General features: G+C 39.5%; 1 protein-coding gene across 8 annotated transcripts; it reads left to right on the forward strand.

Annotated features, from left to right (window-relative positions):
* The first annotated feature begins 49 nt into the window (after positions 1–49).
* Positions 50–23,173, forward strand: PER3 (period circadian regulator 3). 8 transcript variants are annotated; one of them, XM_027751408.2, is made up of 21 exons: positions 50–560; positions 1,648–1,799; positions 2,387–2,502; positions 3,358–3,559; positions 4,627–4,675; positions 6,291–6,433; positions 6,777–6,855; positions 7,569–7,675; positions 7,909–8,065; positions 8,995–9,100; positions 9,484–9,609; positions 10,128–10,254; positions 11,332–11,476; positions 12,116–12,243; positions 12,670–12,876; positions 13,498–13,749; positions 14,252–14,988; positions 16,100–16,265; positions 16,809–16,989; positions 17,616–17,766; positions 19,286–23,173. In XM_027751408.2, exons 1-21 carry the CDS (start codon positions 364–366, stop codon positions 19,385–19,387), a joined length of 3,630 nt encoding a protein of 1,209 aa, XP_027607209.1. In that variant the 5' UTR covers positions 50–363; the 3' UTR covers positions 19,388–23,173. The 8 variants fall into 8 exon arrangements, 7 of the variants coding, with proteins under 7 accessions (XP_027607209.1, XP_039241604.1, XP_039241606.1 ...); XM_039385670.1 differs by having other exon boundaries at positions 16,812–16,989; XM_039385672.1 differs by having other exon boundaries at positions 13,501–13,749.
* The last annotated feature ends 1,209 nt before the right edge of the window (positions 23,174–24,382 follow it).

Raw genomic sequence — 24,382 nt, forward strand, 5'->3', positions numbered from 1 at the left:
CCCTGAGGGCGCTCCCGGCCCGGAGCGGGAGCAGCCTGGGGTCGGCGGGACGGGGGGGCTCGGAGGGGCGGGAAGACGAAGCGGAAGCCGCTCGGGATCAGCCGGGGTCTTTTGCGAGGAATCCGCCCGAGCGGTGAGCTGAGGGAGTGCGCGCCGGAGAGCAGAGCGGGAGCGCAGAAGCGGCCCCGGTGCCCGCTCCGCTCGGCGGGAGGAGGAGAGGGGACACCGCTCCTCCCGCTGTCTCGCGGGGCGGCGCGTGTTCTCCCTGCAGCACCGGCGCCAGGACCGCGGGCCAGGGGTCTGGCTGTGCTGAGGGGCCGTGGCGGCCGATGCCCCCGCGCTGTGTCGCTCAGCGGAGCCGAGATGGACGCGGGCGAAGGCCGAGGGGGCAGCGCGGAGCACGGCGCCGGTCAGTGCTCGGGGGCCGGGCGGGAGCCGGCGGCGGCGCCGCGGGGCGCTGCGGGCGCTCGGTGCACGGCATGTGCGGGAACCGACTGCGGCGGGACGGAGCTCCACAGCCCCGAGTCCAGCGGCGGCTCGGCCGCCGGCAAAGCCAACAGGTAACCGGGCGGGCGGCGGCCGGAGCGGGTGCCGGGGACCCGTCGCGGCCGTGACCCGTGGGGCTGCTCGGGGACTGCAGGGCTGCAGGGGGCACGGGCCGCGGCGTGTGCAGGGGGGCGAGCCTGCTGCTGCTGCGCGGCTCCTTGAGATGTGCCTGAGTCTGAGATCGGCTGAGCCATGTACGGCAGTGACCCTGTGCTAGCTTCTGTGTGTACTTCATCTTAAGGCCTTATTTGGCCGTACCAAAGCAGAAATTACGGAAATAATATTTTTCCTGGAAGTTCAGAAAATCAGTGAGATGGTAGTTTCTTTTATTTTTTAATTCATAAAAGAGTTCAAATCTATAATTCATGAAACGTTGAACTGGCTTGTTAACACGCAATACTTGAACCTATGTAATGGTTTATATAATAAGAGTATGATACTAATAAAAATGTCAAATGGATAAAAGTTATTAAAAACAATCGTGTTCATATCCCATCTGTAGGATTAGAATCTCATTTGAGAATACTGACTGCTTATTTTTTAGTCGCTGAAATAAGCAAATGTAAGAAGAGGGAGATTTTGCCTTTTAACAACTCTGCAGCTGTTGAAGCTAACAACTCAAAAGTATAATGAAGACTCTCAAGTCATGTGAGGAATGAAATCTTTGCATCAGGTGTATTTTGAGAACCTCGTGGTGGTTATAACCAGATGCAGACTTGAAGGCTGTAAAAACTTAGAGAGATCAAGAATCAGCACCTATTAATGATTTTAATACTAGTGAGATTTACAAAATCTAGGGTAAACATCAGCTTATTTTTAGTTGCTAAGCATCTTGAGAAGCAGAGTGGTTTTGATGGGACTTTACCATCCATGACATATTCAAGTTGGAAACAAGGAAGGTAGAGAACAGTTCAAGTAGCAAAGAAGTGAGAAAAATACAACAGGAAATTTAGTGAAGGAGCATTAGGATGTTTCTGGATATTGTGTGATGCTGCGGCCAATCCCATAAAATGTTGGTTTAGTGAATAATTTTAATTCAGTGATAGAAAAGAAAGCTTCTGTACCAGAATTCTCTGGTAAAGTTTAACCTTTATTTTACAGTGAGCAGCTGAATTGGAGCCAGTCTCACAGAGATCTACTGATGATGATCCAAGAAATGAAAAGGTGTTTACCTGAAGAGAAAAGGAATTCCAGCAAGTCCAGCACCATCAGTGCTCTCAACTACGCCTTGCAGTGTGTCCAGCAGGTCCGAGGTACGTGTGGAGAAAATCTGTAAGAACAACAGCATGGTATGAATAGATGTGTCTGACAACAGATAGCATTAAAACAAAAGAATGCATTCTAGTTATCCTGCTAACAGTTGACTTTCTGAAGCACTGTGGGGGTTTTGTTGGTTTTTTTTGTTAAACAATCATGTTATCTTTTCTATTGAAATACCCACCTACTGCTTTTCTTTTCTTCAGAGTCCCATAGCTAATAGGTGCCTACTAGTACCTTTCTGTGTATATTGAAAAAACATCATTCCCATCCCACTTTGAAAAATTATTGGATAGTTTGTCTTTTTCAACAGAACTAGGTAGCTAAAATTGTTCTTTTGCCATCACATTCTGTCCTTTCTACTTCTTCATGCTTGTTTTCTGTAAATAACTAGGTCACTCCAGTAGTATAATCAGTATTCCTTTTCCCTTTGTCACTACACAGACCTTCTTCATCTCACCTTGGACTTCACCAAAAAGATGACAAAAGTACAAGGGCTGTAAGAAATACTTTCAAAGTAGTCTCCTTACTGACTTTCTTGTGTTTGTTTTGCTTTTCTGTTTGTTTTTTTTTTTTCAATTAGCAAACAATGACTTTTTCCAGGCTCTGAATGACCGAAGAGTGTTTCAGACTGATGTGGTGACATACAGCATAGAAGAGTTGGTGGCAGTTGCATCTGAACACACTCCAAAAAACACTGTAAGAATTCAGGCACACTCAAGAAGTTCATCACTTGCCATTTGCACTCTATTTAGTCTCCTTACATTGTTCTGTGGAAATAGAATGTGTAAAATTGAAAGACCTTTAATTTTTAGCCAGAGAGGCCTTAAAGTTTTAAAGTTAGATCAAGACTACTACTTATCTGTGCTGTCTCAGGGTACCCAATGATAATGAGTAGAAGAAATACTAATTTTTCTTCTTTTTTTTTTTTTTTCCAAGCAACAGATAGCTCTTTGAGAATTCATTTACAGTGTAGTAATCTCTTGAAACAGCAAAAAGTTTTCAAAACCAATGAAGTTTAGAGTTGTGAGGGGCTTTTTTTTCTGTTTGTACTCTGGATTTAATTTTTTTTTCTTGTTTTGCAATATCTGTCATGCTTTCTGGCTCTGCTTTAAAGAAAAGAGTGTTTTTTGAAATTCAATACTGTTAGATGCTGTATCAGAAGTATTGCAAATGCTTGCTATTTGAAAAGCTCTGAGTATTTTTGTATGTGGAATTGTAGTGAACCCTCTGAAATTTGGGGAGAAGTGTGTGGAGTGATAACCAGTCATTCTGGACAAAGACAAGCATCACTCTGATTGGTTTCAGTTTTGATACTGCAGTTTTACTAGCATTTGTAAATCTTGAGTATGCTGTTATGGCATTGGAGAGTGTAGTATTTTACACACTACTTTAATTGGATGCTAAATTAACACGTTTTTGAACTTCATCCTGAGATTGTGGTATGTGGTGGTTTGGGGTTGATTTGTTTGTTTTGGAGTTGTTTTGCTTTTTATCTTCACAGTATCACTACCACGTTTGGGGGGATGATTGCCTTTAACGTTTGTTTTCCAGGACACATTTGTGGCTGTATTTTCTTTGCTTTCTGGACGCATAGTACATATTTCTGAGCAGGCAGCATCTATCCTAAACTATAAGAAGAAAGTGTTGGACTCTTCCCGGTTTGTAGAGTTGCTTGTCCCTCAGGATGTGAGTGTGTTCTACACACACACTGATCACTCTCACCTGCCGCTTTGGAACATGGAAAGTGAAACAGGTGGGACTTGGCAATGCTTTTAAATGTTCTATGTGTTTTTCTGTCTTTACAGAATGAGGGTAGAATAGTAGTTCATTTTAAATGCTTATGCTAGCAGTATACATCAGCAACACTTGTTTCCCTTCCACTTTGAAAACTGCAGTGGCTGTGGGATTAGTTCTTGCTAGTCTCTTAGAGGCTTGACTCTTACTTGGGGTAAGTAAAAGACAGATACTTCGTTGTTTCATGTACCATCTTACTCATTCCAAATACTGCTGCTTTTTGAAAAGAAACTAGAGGTCTAATTGTGAGTTTGAAGTTGTTTAATCTATACCTTATGGTTGCTTAGGTGCTTTGTCTTATGGTCCACTTGCTTCCTGCTGTGAATATAGCTCACTAAAACCAAGTTTTAAGCTGACTTGCTATTTAGTGCTGGATGTGTCTAAACTGTGACTTTTGAGTCCTATGTTATTTGTGAGCAATTTAAACGTAGCTTGCATTCCACGGGTGTGTCTTTTACCCACTTAGACATGGGTTGTTCTGAGGCTGTTCTGGTATCAGATCTGAGAAGTCCAAAGTCCTTGCTGTCAAAGGATGGTGAGACATCTGGAGGTTGCAAATGCTAACATGCCAGGAATTCCACAACTTGGCAGCCAGTCACGTGCTTGCCCAGCAGAGCAGAGGCACCCCAATGGAGTTGTTCTTGCCTGTATATAGTTTTTGTTACATGGTTCATAAAGCCAGGAAATGTCAACCTTGCTTTTCGTAGTGATGCACTGGAGAAAGGATTTTTTTTTTTTTTTTTTTTTTTTTTTTTTTTTTTTTTTTTTTTTTTAGGTCATACACATTTCCTCTGAATTTAGTTCCAGGTCAGCCACTTCCCAAAGAGTGAGTGGTCTGGAGAAGAGAGGTAACATTTGAGGCGGGAGCAGACTGTTGAACAGCTAATTCAGTAGCTAATGAAGAGTAGGTTGTGAGACTTCAGTCTTGCTCAGAAAGTCTGGAGAATGCAGAGTTTAAAATAGTTCTGATAGGTGTGACCTTTTTGAGCATATCAACTGATACTTTCAATGTGTTCTTCTTATTAGCTTCTCTGTATGAATATGCCCAGGTGAAATCCTTTTTCTGCAGGATCAGGTAAGTACATTATTACAAGGGTACTATACTAGGCAGAAACTGTTCTATTGTTACAGCTGACCAGTGTGAACTCATGCAACTCCATTACAAAATGGGCTTCTTGTGTTTAATATTGGCATCCAGTAGGACACTTTGAGTGTCTTTCCCAGAATGATGCATAAACTTGCACGGGGATAGAAGGAAAACTGTTCATGTTTCTTTTGGATCTATCAGTTTCCTTCTGTACTGTCATGCAGGAGAAGAATGATCTTGTTTGGGGGTGGAGGCAAAGATTGTTTTGCTTAAGATTAAGATTACTTGAGAGTTTGTGATGAAAGCATTAGCAGAAACTCAGTCGCCCGAGTCCCAGTGTGAGACCTGACTCCTGAGATACTACTTGCTGTCACTAGGGATGCTGTTTGTTGCTTTATACCTGACTAATCTTAGAGCTAAAAGAAGAAAAAACCTGAAACTGGCCTTTCATCTTCAGTGCAGTTCTGTTCCAGACTCAGGCGATCTCTTGATTTTAGTAAGAACTGTTTGCTTCTGAGCAGATATAACACTTACTCCATCTTTCAGTTGATCATTGATTCATTCATATGTGTTTCAAAAACCTGAGCTCTAAAATCATTTGTATCTTGAATAGTGTAAGGGCACCTGGAATAAATACAGCAGGACAGATAGCAATGTTAAGTTGGGGGAACTGTTTGTAAACATTTTACAGTAGGTTTTTTTGTGTTTTCTTAAGACATCTGCCTCTACTTCCCTTACATAACAGATCATTTGATTATGTTAGCATCACAAATAAAAATATTTTTTCACAGGAACACAGTAGGCTTAAGTAAGAAAATGGGTTTCTGTGAGTTAAATTTCTGCTGTATCCAATTTCCATTTGTATCTTTTGTTTTCCCAAAGGCAGGGGTGTCAGAGGTAGGTTTTATTACACTAGCTTCTCTCTAGAATCATTTTACAAAACTGTGGAATAAGAAAGTAACTTTTAGTGTAAGTGATAATCTCCAAAAATTTATCTCAATTCTGTCAGAGCTGGGTAAGATACTGCAGTTATAACACTTGCAATAGAAAGGGGCAATTGCTAATGCAGCTGTTGCAAAGCCATGGTTAAGATCTCATCTACAATGTTGTGTGCTGCTACTGTTCACCGTGGTCTAGGAAGACAAGTTCTCATGGAGGGCAGTCAAAGAATAACAACAAGGCTGGAGGAGTCTTACTTACGTAGCTCTGTGAAACAAAACTTCAGTGAGTCAGATTTTTTTTTCTGTAAGAGTGGTACAGAATAAACAACAAACAGAAAAAGAACTGTTTATCTTGAAGGAGAGCACAAAACCAAATGAATGGTTCTTGTGAATATGTTTGGACTGAGAATTAGAAGGTAGCCTTTAACCATTAGAGGAATAGTATTTCTAGACAACCTCTGAATGTAAGCACTGGAGGCAAAACACCTACTTGATTTTGAGTGGAGAGAGATCAGTATTGCTGAATCACAAGGGAGTGTGTGTAGGACCTGATTATCTGGATCTGTGTGCTCAGCATAACTTCTCCGTGCAGGGCTCTAAGCCCTGACACAAAGTATGTGAGTCTTAAAAGCAGTGTGTGAATCCCTTTTACTTTTCCTCAGGGGTGGTAAAGACCAAGAACAAGAAACACGTTGTTACCCCTTCCGAATCACCCCATACTTGGTCCATGTGTGTACTTCTGTCCATGTGGATGCAGAATCCTGCTGCTTAGCTTTGGCTGAGAAAATTCACTCTGGATATGAAGGCAAGTCAGGAGATTCCAGTGAATGCAGTGTATGAAAGTCTGCCTCTTTTGTTTAGAACTTGTGCTTGGGTAGTCTCACCTGTGTAACTTGCAGCTTGTGTGTGCATGTGTGTGAATACAGAGCATCTCTGCTGCTTTTGCCAAGCCCCAAAGCATTTCACCTCTCCTCATTATTTTTGTTTTGGAGAGAAGTCTGTAGCATCTAAAAATCTGTAATGTTTTGTAATGTAATGAATTGGTCAGAAAGCAGTGAACAATTAAAAAGTTCAGGAGCCAATAAATCTCTTTCATGAGCAAAAGTAATGCCTAGGTTTTGTCTTAGTGCATATTTTGTTTTTATTAGCTCCTCGAATTCCTATGGATAAAAGAATCTTCACCACCACTCACACCCCTGGATGTGTTTTTCTGGACATAGATGACAGGTGAGAGATTTGAGTCTTAAGACCTGTGAGGTGTGCGTGGAGAGGTAGGAAAAATCCCTTGATGATACAGCTAGAGACTCAAGTAAAGATAGTTGAACTATGCAATTGGCAATAGTTAATAAAACAGTTTTGTGTTAGTCCACTCATGGAAAACATCTTGCACTCCGTGTAATGTCCTTCCTTGTCGTAACATGCATATTGAACAGAACCACAGCCAGTTTTTGTTACCCAGGGCAGTGGAGAGCTGTGATAGCACCCACAGTGGAAAACGTGCATAATGCCAAGCTCTGGGGATCAGAGTGGTGACACAGCTGGACTGAGCTTGGTCAAATAAGTTTGGCCAGACTGAAGCTCTCTCCTGCAAAGCCACAAGACTGTTTTTACAGTACGTCTTGCACTGTGCCTGTCAGATTTCTTACTCCCATTTTACCTATGACCTCTTTTTTTTCAAGATCCCTTTTTTTTCCTTTGATGTAGACAAGCACAAGACTGCCTGCAAGTGTGAATATCTGTTAGATCTCCAGGCACAGAAATGTTTGTCATTGATATTTACGTGTCTGTATTGCAGTGGAGGATTACGGTTGGAAAATGTTCTGTAGCTTTAGTTCATTCCATTGTAGATCGTGCATGGGCCCTTCACTGAGAAGCAAAGAGTTAAGGATGTAAGTATTCAAAACTGTATTATAACCTGTCATAATGTGTTCGGGTTTCAGAGCAGTGCCTTTGTTGGGTTACTTACCTCAAGATTTAATTGGAACATCCATACTGATGTATTTGCACCCGGAAGATCGTCCTTTGATGATTACTGTTCACCGGAAAAGTAAGTACAGTTGCTTTTAGAGGAATTTCTATAGGTTTTACAATTCTTTCCTTATCACATTGCTTGACATGTGACTTATGTGCAGTCTAGACAAAAATTTAGTGCAATCAGTTTGAGATCAAAGCATATTGAATCACAAAGTTTTAAGGACCCCAGTCATTAGTGTTTGTGCTTGCACTACTGTGTCATAATGTAAACTAAACCTTGTTTCTTCATTGTGGGTTTTTTTTCAGTACTGAAATTTGCTGGCCAACCCCCTTTTGAACATTTACCTATTAGATTCTGTACTCAAAATGGGGATTATGTCATACTGGATACCAGCTGGTCCAGTTTTGTGAATCCTTGGAGCAGGAAAGTAGTGTTCATCATTGGCCGACACAAAGTCCGGACGTAAGTCAGTTGTAGCATTAATCTATTAAAGTCCTTTTCATTGATTACTCTGCAAAACAAAAAAGTCTAAGTACTAAACTAGAGACATAATGTTGCTCTTGCAAATGTGAAACTACCTAGTATCTGTCTTCAGCCCGTTCCTTCAGAACAGCATTAGTCTCATTTATCAAGTATGAAAATAAGTGAATTACTTCAAACTAAAAGGCAAAACCAACTTTTTTTTTAGCATGTATTTTCATATGGTTGATGTCCAAATACTGCAACAATGGACATGTCTAAATCAAAATACCAGTTTTAGATGAGTAAAAGCTAAAAAGCAACATAAAAAGCAGGTCACTTTAACAAATAATTACTTAAAATTCATGATTGGCTCACCCAATTAATTGACCTTCTGGCATATTTTCTTCTAGAACATTTACTTGATACAGAATCTAAATATTTACCAAAGTTGTGTCTTTTAAAAGTGCAATTAGTGTTGAATGTGCAAGTTAATTTTGCAGGTTTTTCTCCTTAGTTTCTAGGAGATTTGAAAATATGACTGACTGTATTCTTCTTACCTGGTTTCTCTTATAGGAAATGGCTTTTTGGGATGGTCTTCTGACTTTTCAAAGTGATCTTTTATTCAAGATTTTATGGGGTGTGAATTTGTCTTCTGAGTGAAGGAGACAGAAGGATAGATGCTTGTCAACCTTGTAACTTTGGGTCTCTGCTGGTCTGTTGACTTCCCTGGGGCCCACCTGCTTTCATAGCACTGCCCCACTACCCCAGCAGAGCAGCTGTTGGGACAGATGACATCCCTTTTTGTTGGTTCAGAGAAGCAGTCAAAATAAAATAATGATAATAAAATAAAGAATCTGTTCTAACTGTTTATAGCTACCTTTTCTTCATCAAATTAAAATGAATAGTGAAATATTGTTGGCTCTCTCCAGAAGCCCTCTGAATGAAGATGTCTTTGCTGTAAGAAGTAAAGAAATGAGCAGCGTGGAGAAAGAAATAAGAGAATTGCAAGGACAAATTTACAAACTGCTGCTGCAGGTAAAAAAGATGAAGGAATTTCAGAACACTGGATGGTCTTCTGAATGAGAGGCTAAAGAAACTTGAGTCTGCTTAGCAGACTACTTTGAGGATGGCCTTTTAAAAGGTCTGAAAGGAAAGTTCTAAATGGAGACAGGCCCACCTCATTACAAAAAAAAAAATGTTTGACAGGTTTGTGTGTTGAAAGACACATCTGCTTCCTGAAACAGTCTGAAGTATGGTAGAGAATTCTTCCTAAGCACATGGTAGAGCCCAGACAAATATGAATTTTTCACTTGATTTTCTGTGTTTATTTGAAGTTCTGTGTTGTAAAGTATGTTGTTTCCTTCAGTTTGTTCTCTACAAGCATGAATTTTTAATTGCTATTTTTCGCCCTCATACAGCCAGTTCACAGCAATGTTTCCAGTGGTTACGGAAGCCTTGGAAGCAGTGGCTCTTACGAGCACTATATCAGCATAGCTTCTTCAAGTGACTCCAATGGGAATTGTGCAGAGGAAATACAGGAACCAGTAAGTCTGTAAATGTGTCACTGCCTGCAGAGTAGTAAAAATGCACTTTTAAAATGAAAATGTTTACTCTCATATGCACTTCTCATCATGAACTTTACTGAAGTGGGAAGAACACAGCTATATTCAAGCTAAATTGGTCAGTTACAGAGTGCTGGCTTTTGGGTTTTGCTCTTAATTTTGCTGAGTGCTATAGAAAACACTGACTGCTAAAACAAGCATTGCAATTACCTAATTTCCTTGTGAGGCTCCTGGGTAAGTCATCAGCTTACTCCTACTCTCAGGACTTGTCATCAGTATTAAAACTTTCAAATGCTGAGGCTGTTTGAGCTTTCTTACAGGTAATTTACTTAAATTAACCATGATAACTGGATTCATTAAATCTACAAATACCAGTAGATATTAGGCTTAGGCTGATAATCCACTCACTTTCAATTTGAAGAATACAAGAACTCAAATCAACTCCTATGGCCTCTTTGCACTCATACTATTCTGATTTCACATTTTTCACATATCTCAAGATGACATTGCAACAAGTTTGTGCAGATGTCAACCGAATAAAGAATCTGGGACAGCAACTATATATTGCATCAAGGAGCAAGCCACAGAATGGAAATGAACAGGCTGTGAGCTCAGAAGTGCTAGGAGGTAAGTTAATGTAGTTACCTTCTGTAAGATAACATGAACTCCTGTAGATCTGTAACCATGAGTTTGGCTAGCTGGTGTGATGCTGAAGAACTCCAGATAGCATTTTGGCATGGCTTAAACACAGGAAGAGGTTTGTTTTCTTTAAAACCCAAACCAACAAAAAAAAGCCCAAAGTCACCACTTAAAGAAACCTCAGCAGATGCAATAACTTTTTAACTGCTTCTTGAGATATGGAGGAACGTATCTGTCTCTAGGTTAATAGACTTTTACTTTTTTATTTATTTGAACGTTTTCTAGTGAAAATGCACATATGCTTGTAGCAAGTACTGTGAAAGCTTCCCTTAGTTACTTTATATGGACTCTTTGAAACAATCATAGGTTTGACAATGCTGCCTCACTTCCCGCTGAAGTAGGGGTTTAGTCACTGAGTGCTTAATATTATCCTAATGCACTTTATTTGCAGTTAGTACCTAGCGCAAATATATGGAGAAACCTGGATGCTTCCTCAAATATGATAGAAATCTGTATTAAAACATTTTCTGCTATGATACTGTCTGTTATAAAGTTACTGTTAACTGCTGGTGTTGTTCTAGAGGACTGTATTATTAAAGTTGATAAGACTCTGACCAGTGTATCCATGGTACGTAAAGCTGTGAATTACTGTTAAATAGCGGGTTGGATTCTGTGATGTATAAATTGAAAGAAGAGTATTATTAATTACAGCTTTGTTTACAATTTAAAAGCAGACGTTTTCTATATGCTATTTTCTTTGTGTTTACTAGTTGTTCTGAGTGGATGTTTAAGGCAGTGTGTGGGGGTTTGGTTTATTTCGGGTATAGTTTCCCCTTCTCCTTCCCATGCCTCAAAACATATAAATTGAGATGAAAATGCAGAATAACTTAGTAATGAGAGCTGTGCTGTCATAGGCCATATATCCCTGTATTATATATACGTATCACAGTATAAATGCGTGTGTGTGTGTGTATATATATATATATGTATATATCTGTGTATGTCTTGGTGAGGGTAATGTTTAGATGCCCTTAAGAGGAATCTTTAAGGTTTCCTCTATTCTAGGGAAGAGGCACACTGCTTCCTGTTTTCTTCAGACATTGAGAAGTGATAGCACAGAAGAACCAGGCAACACATTTTATGATGATCCAAAGAAGACTCCGCATATTCCTTCCTATCAGCAGATCAATTGTGTCGATAGTATCATCAGGTAATAAACTATGAAGCAATTTTAGTGATACAAGTTTAAGATTATTTGGTGGAAGGTAAATATCCAAGCATTTTGCATTAGTCTTAAAGCTGTCTGGGTTTTGAGTTGTGAGATGAATTTGGGATTGTTTGTAAAGTTTTCTCCCTTTCTGACTGAGCATTGGGATGGATTGCTCAATCTGAATTACACAGTAATGAAGAATTTAGGACCTAAGATTCTGTTTGCAACTATTTATTGATGTTTGTCTACTGCTAATTTCACCATTGGTGCAGTAGGAATTCAGGTGAATTTTGATGGGCATAATATGTCAGTGTCTTCTCATTATACCCTTTGAGAATATCCATATAAAACAGAAAGTTGATACAATTTATAAAATCTCAGTATTTTTAACCCAGTGGATAATATAATCTTTTTTCTTTTTTTTTTTTCCTTTTTTTTTTTTTTTCCCCTCAAAGAGTGATAGATTTTATTTAAAATACTCCTTGGAAAGCAGATACATGTCCAGAACTTCCTGCAGTGAATTTAAAATACTAGTTAACAACCTCTGGATCTCCAGTTTGGATTATTCAAATGTTTATATCTCCTAATGGAATAAAAAACAAAGTAGGGAGAGCTTCCTGTGATTTGCTTTCATTTCAGATATCTAGAGAGCTGCAGTATTCCAGCATTGAAAAGGAAATGTAAATCATCTGCAAATACATCATCATCATCTTCAGAAGATGACAAACAAGTCCAGCAAAGTCAGCAGGAAGTCCAGGCATTGGAAGGTAACACAAAGTGTACTGACAATCGTAATAGAACCGCAACAACTGATTTAATTTTTATATGTCAATTGTTACGTGTTCCAAGGTTTATGTCCACTTTTTAAATTGCTGTGCTGCTAACGATATTTTAGGTGTGTGGTAAATATTTCCTTGCCTAAATCTCACAGTTAAGCATAAGCTACAATGTTAAGTCTTTGAACATAGAATGTATCAAAAGTATTGTTTGTTGTTGCTAAATGAACCTTCTGTTGCTCACTCATTTTATGCCATGTTTCGTATATACTGGCATGTGAATGTTTTTTTGTATAGAAGACTGTCTTCTTTAATAGTCTACATAGTTACTGGTTATTTCTGAACCAGTCAGATTTGGTGAATTGGGAGCGTAGTGCTTGGAATGAAATTCCATGTAGAAACTTTGTCATTTACCAGTAGATACTGCTATGCTGTCAGCAGTTAAGTCCCACACTCCAATATCTGCTGATCTGGAAGAGGCCTTGAAAGACCAGAGAACTGCAGGCATGGTGGGAGCTCCTCTGGCAGACCTGACCCTGTCCAACAAGGCTCCAAGTGTGGTGTCTGTCACCAGCCAGTGCAGCTACAGCAGCACTATAGTGCACGTCCCACACCCTGAATCAGGTACTGTTCACACTTGCAAAACACTGACTTGACTCACTGATTTTTGAATTTACGCAGTATTTCCAGACAGAAGTATACTGTGAGAAAGTTTTGTCCATTTAAGATACATTTTTCTGAATGCAAATTCTGAAATATTGAGATACTTCTTGAGACACTGTGAATAAAACTTGAGCCTGAGTATTTTAGTAAAACAGTTTTAGCAGACTGCACTATTTCCTTTCCCCTTGAATTTCATCACATATACCTCAAACACAACAATGTGCTTTTGGCCATTGAGGATTAAAACAAAATTACTTATGGGCCAATGTTAGTTCATTTTAATGCAGGAAGAAGCGTAAAAATCAGTATTTAGCTGCTGTTGTACTAAGAAAATATGAAGAAAGAACTGCCTATAACTTCAAAGGGAATTTGAAGTTTTCCAGACCATGCAAAATAATTTGATCAGTTGATGTTAATGTAACTGTATTTGAGTATAAAGGGTGTTTTCTCCTGCTGCCTCTGCAGCCTGTATCTGCTTGGTAGCTCAGATGAGATTGTTTTCTGTGTAACCCTCTGGGTGTTGTGGGAGTTGACACCAGAAAGCCAGAGCAAAGAGTGATTTATTTTTTTCCCTCTTCAAAGAAGTGACTACAATGGAGGATACTGCTGTTGGAAGTGAACAAATTGAACTGCCTCCTGTAAATGCTCAGAGTCCTGCTATGTTGCCTGAGGACTTAAAGCTAGTTGGGCTAACAAAGGAGACGTTGTCAGCCCACACTCAAAAGGAGGAACAGAACTATGTTGACAGGTTCCGACAGAGGATCTTGCTTTCTCCATTTAGGACTTACTTTCAACAAGGAAGCAGAAGTAACAACAGACATTCCTGTGGCCAAGGTAGGTAGCAGCTTTGAGAAATAAAGACTTGCTAGCTGACTTAAAAAGACCAAACTAGCCATGGAGCTAGGTTCTCCTTTGTATGATTGAGTGTCTTACTGTGTCTGCAAACAGAACACTTCTTTGAACTGCAGGGTTTGACAGCAGCATTACCCACACAGGAGGTCTGCTCCATCTTGGATCTTACTGTCTTTCACAAAGCAGATAGTTATTGCAATAAACCCTGCAAATCCCCAAGTAGTTTATTGCCTCTCCTTGAAAGAATGTAAAAGATCTGATTGGGATAAGCCAAAGTGATTGATAAGAAAGTTGATGACATGAAGGAAAATACTGTAGATACATCAGCAAATCCACTAGTAATTTATGGAAGAATTATCCAGAGGATGGTCAGCTCTCTGATTAAGCCACACTCAATTATCTGTGTGTTTTTCTCTTTTTTTTTTTCTTTTTTTCCCCCTAGGTCTGTCATTTAGTGAATGTATCTATTTTTCTTTCTTCTTAGGAGATTCCCCTTCAAAGCAGATGAGCCCAGCTAGCTGTAAAAAGGGCAGACATGGAAAATTGAAGCGCCAGAAACCTCAGAGACAATCCCCAGATAGCCAGTCTTCTAGTAAAAATAGAAATAATCTTCCATGTGAGAAGAGAGCAATTCAGAAACAGTTGTTCTCTCCCTCAGAAGTGTCCTCTCTGGGCTCCTCCAGTTTGAATGTCCATTCTCCTGCGGGGTTTCCTGTCTATTTGGATCCACTCTCTAGTTTTCCAGCCTCTTCTGCAGGAGAGGAACTTGCCCTTCACTCATTACAACCTGAGTCCTTGTCATCATCACAACTATGCTGTAAAGCACAGTCATGCCCAGCCCTTTATCCCCCAAGCATAGGCACATTTATGGCTGTATTTTTTCAGAGTTTCCCCACGTATGTTCAGATGCCTCAAAATGTCTTTCTTCCTAACCCTCAGGGTGCTTATCCCCCCTCTTCATATCCATGCACTACACTACCTCCAGCCCCCTCTCCTTGTGCACCATCACCACTAGCACCACACTGTGTGGATCAGCCCTTTCCAGCCTCTTTTCACACATCCAGGGAGGACCAGCAAGAGGGCCAGTGTGACCAGGCCCTCCTGCTGAGCAGCTCACGGAGCAGCTCCCCACTTCAGCTGAATTTGCTTCAAGAAGAGCTACCAAAGCCCATGGAACTTTCCATTAGTGCTGATGTTAAACCACATGCAGAAGATAAATGTGTAAGTAACAAAAATTTTTAACGTAGAGGAGAAGCTGATTTTCACGGTGTTCTGCCACCAGAACCTGTGGTGATGATCTGTGTTTCAGGGACACAGATTTTGTCAGCTGCTTTTTCTTTTGGCTGTGCTATGTAGGCTGCGGGACACAAATAGCACAGGAGGCGGAAAAAGCAGTTTATACTTGCACTTATGGGAACGTGTACAAGTACAGTGTTGGCACTTAGTAAATGACAGAAATGTAAGATCTTCTGGTCTAGGCTGCCACAAGCTGCTTCTGCTCCGCATTTTGGCAACAGCCTCTTCAATGGAACTGTCAGCTAGAATTTTGGGTTTGGGGCTTTTATGCATGTGGAACTTGGTTAGTGCTGCGCAATTTGCATCCTTTTTCACCCAGTCCCACAGTCTCTGTGGAGAACCAAAACAAAGGGAAGATACTCTTCTAATTACTCCCTCTGTCTCCCAGGGATGCAGCTAATGAACGAAGAACAGGGATCCGTGTGGGTCGGTTTCCATACATGGGCATAGAAAAGGCCTCTCCAACTTCCGCGGTAAACTCAGAGGCAGGAATCTGAGCTCTGCAGGCAAGGAAAAAAATGTTGGCTCCTGAATCCAGATTGGGCTGGAAAGGCTGGATCAGCTGAAACTGCAGGGTAGGGTCCTGGAAGGGGAGTTGGTGTACCTCTAGCTGCTGAAGCAGTTGCTTCACATAGTGAATCAGGGGAAGACTCTCTCATTTTCCCTGGTAGTGCACCATTGCTCAATGTGTGTGGCTGCTTCATGCCGTCTAACAGGATGTGAAGGGAACTGACTGCTTCTCTCTTGTCAGCGGAAAATGTTAACTTTATGCAACAGCACAACCTCTTGACAAAGTGGGGAAGGATTTATAGCAGAAACCAGTAAACAAGAATAGAGGCTTGTTGATTTTTCACCCATGAAGAGGGTTAGCCTGAGTTATAGACCGCCATTCATTTTCAGAACTAGAAACTCCAAACCTGTTGAATTGATAGGAGAACTTGGTCAACACGTGACAATTTCAGTAAATGCATGACTTTCCTTTTGCAAACTTAAATGTAACTTCCATGGATATGTTGGTTTTGCTTTTTGTCTCCAGGACAATGATCCAGAAGATAGTGATAACAGTGCTTCTCATGAATTTCCTGACCACAGTCTGTACGAGGACTCCCAGTTGGGTTCAGGTTCAGCAGCATCAGGCAGTGGATCAGCTTTATCTGGTTCTTTAGGCTCTAGCTTCAATGAGTCTTCTGGTTGTGGCACAGGTAGGGAAGTTAGATATTTGGTGATAGATGGCTTGCTAGCATGTAGTTAATAATAAGGCACTGTAATGGGAATGGGAAATTCCTGTAAGAGGATCTGTAACCTTTACTTTTCACCAGCTTCCAGTATTTGAAGCCAAGTTTGTTTCAGTCACTGTAGCTGGAAATGTGAATCTAAGAAGTTATTCCTTTCACTTGGAAGTCACTTTCATTTTGCTCATTATCACTTTTCTCTTCATTAGATACTGGTTTACATCTTACTTGAGTAAAGGTGAAACTACCTAGAGCAGGACCTCAGAAGCAGAGGAGTTGAGCCAATTAATTTTGAGAAGAGTGAATAGAGCCTTGGAGATCTTGAATAACAAAAAATGCACTTTATCTTTGATTTCTCAATAGGTAGTAATTTCTAGAGCAGTCATCTGGGAGTACCTGTGTTTGTATTGCAGAACTAACTCGCAAGAATACAATGGTGGTGTTTTACTTTTTGTGTTGAATTACTGGGATTTTTTGGGGATCTGCATTTATTTTTTTCGTGGTCATTCTCAGCAGGTAGTGGGAAAAGCAGAAAGTATTTTGCCGGTAATTATTCTTCTGAAACTTCCAAAGAAGAGAGGAAGCAGGAAGCAGAAGAAAAAGGGACAGCTTATAAATCGAAACATGAGTCAGCCTGGGTGATGATGGATCATACACCTGAGCGAGTTCTAATGAATTACCAAATGCCAAACAGGTTGGAAAACATGAACAGTTTCTAACGTGTACTTTGGAATTGTGCGTAGAACTGTAGAATTAAAATGATGTACCATGGAAACAGCATGCATACCAATGAAACTTCAAGAAGGTGTGTTAGTTTACTTTTGTGCCATTTAGGCCCTGGTTATTTACTTTTGTCTACTTTTTCCCCATTTCCCCCCTCAGTTAAAATAAGGGAACATGTGATGTTTTTGCTGAAGTGTTAATGGGATTGGTTATTGTCCTGTCCTTTGAATTGCATAAAGGGGTAAAAATACAGGTTATTTGCAAGTTGCTTGCAATTGGCTTATCTATAATTTGTAATGAGTTTCCACATTAAAAGTAAAGCCACATAAAGCCATAAAAGAAAACAAAAAAACCTCACACCAAACACACAAAAACTTCCAACAAAAACAACAACAAACAAAACACTGACTGTTAGACCAGTGTTGAAAGGAGCCTTACAAAGCAGATAAAGTACAAAGTACCGTCCCCTTTCAACAACTGATGCTGTCTAGGCTTCAGCCATAGGTAGCGATGGAGAGATTCTCACAATGTAGTATAGTCAGTGCCTGCCTTGCTTCGTGTAGCATAGCTGTGTTCACAGGTGTCTGTTACCTGCAGAATTAAAGAGGAAGTTTTAAAGCAGGATCTGGAGAAGCTGGCAGTCATGCGAAAACAGCAGCCTTGGTTTACAGATGGGCAAAAGCAGGAGCTTGCAGAGGTGCATACGTGGATCCGGACCCAGACTGTCCCGCTGCAGATCAGCACCCAGGTGAGCAGGTGGGAGAGGACTTGGCAGCTCATTCCTGCCTTGGCCAGCCAAGGCATTTCTAGCCAGGGTCATCGTACAGTGCTGGGGTCATGAATGTCAGTATAAGCAGGAAATGAGCTCGAGTACCCTGAGAAATGCCAACATACAGGTCTTACCATTGTATTTCTTTGTTTTCAAGATATGCAAATTCTGCGTAGGAACTATTTGTAGAAAGGTCTTTCGGTCACGGTGTTGGATAAATGGGAATAGTGTCATGATCTCATGTAAGACAACTAGAGATGGTTTTTCTGTTCATGTTAGGACTTCTACTCTTATAAAATTGATTGTTGCTATGAGTGAATAGCATATAATGCTGGTATATCGGTGAAGATTGGAGAAAGTGTGTTCAGCAAGCTGCAAAATGCTCATAATCACAGGAGGTTCAGGTCTGTAGTAAGAAACACAAAAATAGCTGTTTTACTGTGGGTGGTATCTTACTCTTGATTAGCTGGTATAATTCTTGGGCACTTTGCTAAACTGCTTCTGAATGTCATAATCAGTTTAAGTGCTCCCAGGTGCTGTGAAGAAGAGCAAGGCAGATCTAGTCCCACAAAGACTTAGCACTTCAATGTTGAGTTGTACAGAAAATTTCAAGGCAGAGTGGGCTACATTCATGTACTTGTGCAGCAGAAAAGTCTCATGTCTGTTAGAGCACTGCATGCTGTATGTGCTAGGATTGTCAAATGTGGCCTTCTGAGATGTGTGGTATGTATTCTTAGAGGAAAAAAACTGAGACGTTTATGTCCTTGACTCCAGAAGAAGAGGAGAAAATTAGTCTTTGTTTTCCTAATACCTTGTTGATAAAAATCATATGTCCTGTTGTAGTTAGGACATTGTGTTTGATTCAGATAGCAAAATGATGTCCAGTGATCTTGTAGAAAATTCTGTTGAATGTTTACATCTCAAATGTTATGAGATGTATTGGCATGCAAATATCAGTATTTTCTATCTGAGGTCCTGAAACTGTTCCTAAGCAGTAGCTCATATTTCCAATGCAGATTGTGATTTTGTGAATACAACTAGGCTTCTGACAGTAGAAGGAAACGTAGGATTTGTGTTTCGATGCTGTATTTCAATATTGTACTGTTTCTCAAAACCCAGAACAGTCTGGTCTATCGATACACTCGGGTGTTTCAGCCTTTTCTGTTCTTCAGTATTGTTGCTGTTTGGGCTGTGGTCCAAATCTTTAATGAGAAGCTTGCTTATAAAGCTGAATTATAAGGTCTTCAAATTCAAGGAAGCCACGTGCCTTTTTATCTCAAAGGTAAAAGTGTATTTTCCATTAATCAAAGGATTAATCTCTGAGACAAGGTAAGTTGCAGGTGCAAGTATCTGCTTCTGAAAATAAAACATTTGTATAATCTCTGCTTTAGAGAGATTTCAGCCCATTGGTGAGAGATTTCAATGTCGAGGATTTGACCCTTTGAAATAGACTCATAAAAGAAGAATTTAAATTACTATTTCTTGTTCCTTTTTAAAGGGCTGTGTTACATGTGACCACAGGGAAGCAAGTTGTGAGGCTGTACTGGCTGATGGCAATATGGAAAACAAGGGAAAACCACCTCCACTCCTGCAACACTGAGGGCATCAGCACCTATGTCAGTAAAACTGCTCAGTGTCATTCCCATTTTCTTTTCTTCTGGCTTTGCTCCATACTAGCAGTGAATCTACATGGCCATCTCTTACCAACATGAACAGTCACACTATGAAACTAAATCTTCCTCCATTACCCTTCTGCTCCTGGCATGACTCTGAAGACAATCTTTCACTGGGAGAAAGATTTCACTTTCTGACCTCATAGACTTGACACAGAATGGAATATGTTCCTAACCTTTAACTGCTCGGTGATGAGCAAAATACACATTTTTTTGGTTTGGGTGTTTGTTTTTTTGAACTTGGCAAGTAAGAGTCTTGAAAAGATGCAGTGTTTAAGAACCTATGGCAATGAACCTAACTGATCAGAGCATGTTTACTCTCCAGGTAAGGTGGACGTATTGAAACCAAGCTACAGCAGAGTATTCTTCGGTTTTGTTCAGTATTTGAAAGTCTAAACTGAAGATCCTAATACTCTGAGGTTCTGAAATCACTGCAGCTGGTTTGAGAATCCAGCAGGCTTTTTAAAGAGCAGCTGAAACTGGCCAGGTTATTCTGCATCAAATGCCTTTTGCCAGCTTGTGCCCATCAGAAAAAAATAAACTGAAGAGAAAAGAAGCAAAGATTTTCCCTGTGTTTATTGTGATGACTGTTTTGAAGCCAAGTTGTTTTACAGCTTTTGATTTTAAAGTTGTGTTTATCAACACAGATGTATAAAATTAATTGAGGGTAACTGGTTTGAAAATCCATTAGAGATTAAATTACATACAGCAGCCAAAAAAAAACCCCAGAAATATCAATGTAGTGGTTATTTCCTTCCACAGGATCTGCTTTTTAAAAACAGATGTGGGAGGGGGGGAAAGTCTTCTCTATCAAGGCAGGTAGTTATCAATTAAAGTAGTTACATGCAATCTTTTATCCTATGTTGCTAGTGCTCTGGAAGGTGGGTTTGTATCTTAATGTTTTTGGTGTTGATTTAGAGTGGTCAAGTTGAATCCAGATGTAGCAAATGGGAAATTTTAAGCAGTTTCCCTGTTTCGCTTTTGTTGTGATGATGCCAAAACCAAAAAGAGTTTGAGGTTCATTTCTTCTGCTTTTGTGAAAAGTCACATGTTGTGGAGCTGAACTTGAACATCAAACCTCATATTCATTATTTCTTAGCACTTTTGACTTCCTGTACAAGTTTTAACTTCTTTCTTTATAATGGAGTCACTAGCTGTTTAAATCCATGGATGAAAAAGGAGTTTGTGCATAATGTGAGTTTGATGTTCAGAAAGTGGTAACCACTTCCAGTATGTGAAAGAACTTGTTCTCATGGATGTCTCAAAGTGCTCTTCAAACACTAAAGTCCAGCAAATTTTGTCTGATTTCCCCTTTGTTTATCAAAAGCTGAATGTAATCAGGTTTTCTGCGTGGTGTTATTAATCACCTTAGCCTTCTCAACAGAGTTTTAGAATGTAACACATTATTTACCCTTTTTTCTATGTAATTCTTCCTTTCCTGCTGTGTGAAGTATTTTTATTTCTCTAGTTTCAATTACTAGTGAGCTTCGAGTTGTTAAGTTAAAAATACTGTGACCTGCAGGTCATTGAAGGAAAACTATTTAGCTAAAGGTTTCTGTTACTTTTAAAAATCAATCCAGTGACAATCTTTCTCATTAAAGTTTATTTGAAGGAAAGTTATTTTTACACAAGTTTTCAAGGCTAATTTGACTGAGGCAGTGTTCATTTGATTTTTTAATTTTTTTTACAGTATGTTTGCCTGCTCTGTTTATACCTATTGCTTTCTATTTATTCTTAAGCTGTGTTTCTTTTTCAGCTTTTTCCACTTAAACTTGTTTTTTCTTGTGTTGTAAATCAGCAGAGGTCCACACATCCTCAGTACTGCTTGTGTACAAACACCTCTTAAAATAAGAGACTTAGGTGTTTACATATAGCAGCTTATGTATTCAAGTAGGAAAATGTGGGCAGTGTCTTATACCTTTCCTAGTATTTTTACAGCATTTTCCAAATATGGTATTCTGCTTTATAATCACACTGCCTAAAATATTTGCTCTAAAGCATGTAATAAGATGCTTTGTGTATAGGTTTTTTTCTTGATTGGGAAGCTTCTTAATTAACTTATCTGTCAAATCAGACTTATGCACTAGAATCCATTCTAGTTAGCTGTGCTTAAATTAAAATGATTGCTTTAATGTATTTTGAGACGTAGCGAAATAGATTAATTTGAATGCTTCAGGTAAGGACAGCTATCTCCTTCAAAATAGTTTTGAACCCTAAGCCAGAAGAAAATATAATAGCCAGCTCTTTTGTGTACATTATTTTCACTGTTCATTTACCGAGTATGAAAATGAGATGATTTGCAATGTCTTAGCAGGCAGACATGTCATCCATTTTGTAAAACAGTGGGACTTAGTTTAGGAGAATGGTAATTTGTTCTTAACACTTGAATAATGCTTTTCATCCATAGGTCTGTGAACATGTCAAAAAGATGACTTATTATCCCAGTTGTATAAAAAGAGTCAGAGACACAAAGGACTTGCACAGGTGCATACCCCCAGTTTATACCAAATCCAGAAGTAAAATCTGGGAATCTTCACTTGCTGTATCCTGTGCTGGTTTTGCTACAAGAGGTCAGGATTCTGACCTCTATGTTAGAAACTTGATCATATTACATGGGTTTCTTGTTTGGAGGTGTTAACCCTTCTTGTACCCCCTACTACTATGAATTTGTGCCCAGTAGAATTATGGAGCAACAGAAAGCCCAGAGAGTTTTTAAAGTGCTGTGAATGCCACACCACCCTCTGGCTGTATATAATGAAAATGCACGTGCCTAGGACTTTGAATTCTGAGTTTGTAATCCTGGCTAAATCTTAGGTGCAGGATCTCTTGTATGGGGCTACATTAGACCTGGGTTATGGAAAAAATTTGGATTTTGGAGAAGAATATAAGAGGAATGAAGAGGTGAATCAGTGCCCTGTGTAATGATGAGATAATTATTTGCCCAAAAATCAGGGCAATTCCAGGCTTAGAATGGAAAAAACAAATGTTTCCCAAGCTACTCTTTACCCTGTTAGAACCACAATGTCTTGCAATGAAATGCCTTATCAAGCCTTTGACCTCATTTCCGTAAGTTTTCAGGAACTGGTAGTTTTTACTTCAGGTTTTACTAACCTTTAGTCTTTTTGGTGTGCTGGAGTGATCAAAGTGAGTTGCAGTTCCAATCTGAAAGACCAGTGGAGTAAGTGTTGCAGCTAGATTTGCACCTGTTATTTTGTTCCTGTGACTGTTTTGCTTGGCAAAATGTTGTGGACAGTTTAAACCTGCTTGGAAGGTCACTTTTTTGGTGATCAAAAGGAAAACATGCAAGGACAGTACTGATGCAGTTACTACCCCCTGTGGGGGCGTCAGCAGTTCAGAAACCCCTGGTGGATTTCGCTGGCAATTTTTTTTTGTTGTATTCATAAATACAGAATTATGTTTTAAAAGATGAGTTGATGTGCAGATATTTTCATGGTATTGCTATGAACAGAAGGGACCCTTGTGTATTTTTACAATGTGGTAAATATTTGCTGAATGAGTAATGTGTTGGTAAGTTTATCTTCCAGCTGAATCGAGTTTTAAATCACAATCAAATGAATTTTTACATCGGTTGGTAGGGGTATTCTATTGAAACAATATTCAGCAGTGGTTGAATTTACAGTTGTGATTTTAACTGTACACTTTAAAGGCGCATCTGATTTTATAAATAAAACTGAAAAATGTGCTGCAAAGAACTGTTTCAAATGTGTGTTTACTTTTGTTCTTGATAATTTGTAGAAAATAGATTTTTAAGGATATATTACATTCTGATTGTACATAGGTTGGGGTACAGTGGACATTGGGTTGTGGGTACAGTGAAAATGGTCATTTAGTGGCCACTTGTGCTGTTTTGTTGAGGGGTTTTGTAATTGTTTGATTTTTTCAGTTGCACTCTACCCTTGCCCCTCTAGGACATATTCTTTCCTTTCTAATTATATTCCGCAAAGAAGGACAAGCACCTTTTGAATGTGAAATATTATATCAGGATTTGTAAACTGTTGGGATTTGGTGTGCAGGATTTAAAGGTTCTGCCTCTGCTAATCTTGTTGGGAACTTTTTGTTCTAGAGGAAGTGCAAAGAAAAAATTGCAGGCTTAATTCATAGGTATGTCTTACAGAGCAGTGAAGTTCTTAACTAGTTGCAGAGAAACAATTTGCTTATCTCTTTCTGCTTTAAGGGACCTAACAGAGAGATGTGTGTGATCAACAGTGCTTAAAGAAGCCTGTGGGAGAAAGGCAAAGTCACTGCAGGGAGTGTAAGGTACAGAACAAAAGATGTAGCATCGTACTGAAATTGGTAAAGAAAGAAGTAATCTTAGATGAGCATGTAACTGAAGGTGCTTCTGATAAGTGATGCAGTTCCTTGAAACACAGGCATCTTGAAGATAAACCATTAGCAATGATATATCCAATGATATATTGATTTTTTTTTTTTTAAAGGGTGATTTGATCATTCTAAGCATACTTAAAAATGTGAGTCAAATCATCTAGCTATTTTTGGTCAAAAAAATGAGGAAAAGTAAATAGGCTTGTGAAATGAAAAAGTGGTTCTATGTTTTTATTCAGAGATCTAAGCAATGTCAGCCCACCTATGCTCCTGCTTTGTCAATATTTGAAAATATATGTGTCTTGTAGTCTTCTCCTACAAGTTTTTATTGGCTGATGAGGTAGCAGAAAAAGAGTAATTTCCAGACAGGCACTGACTTGCTCCATTGTGTAAGAGAAGGATGAATGTTCAGAAGATTACAAATAGCTGCACAGGGCATCCAGCTGCCCTGACTTTCTGAGGACATTTTTCTCTGTTACAGCTGGCATCATCTGTCTTGTAATTTATGTGAAGTGAACAGGCTGCTTCAAGCCTGTAGGCTTTGTTTAAATAGCAAAGTCGGAGATTTATGATGTATA

Source organism: Pipra filicauda, unplaced genomic scaffold (assembly GCF_003945595.2).
Source record: "Pipra filicauda isolate LSUMZ 115617 unplaced genomic scaffold, ASM394559v2 scaffold427_size588224_pilon, whole genome shotgun sequence".
Classification (NCBI taxonomy): domain Eukaryota; kingdom Metazoa; phylum Chordata; class Aves; order Passeriformes; family Pipridae; genus Pipra; species Pipra filicauda.

Coding starts and splice junctions, on each gene's coding strand:
- PER3 (XM_027751408.2), top strand. CDS start 364: ATGGACGCGGGCGAAGGCCGAGGGGGCAGCGCGGAGCACGGCGCCGGT. Junction 1,800..2,386: donor GTGTGTCCAGCAGGTCCGAG/GTACGTGTGGAG, acceptor TTTTTCAATTAG/CAAACAATGACTTTTTCCAG. Junction 16,266..16,808: donor GTCTTCTGGTTGTGGCACAG/GTAGGGAAGTTA, acceptor GGTCATTCTCAG/CAGGTAGTGGGAAAAGCAGA.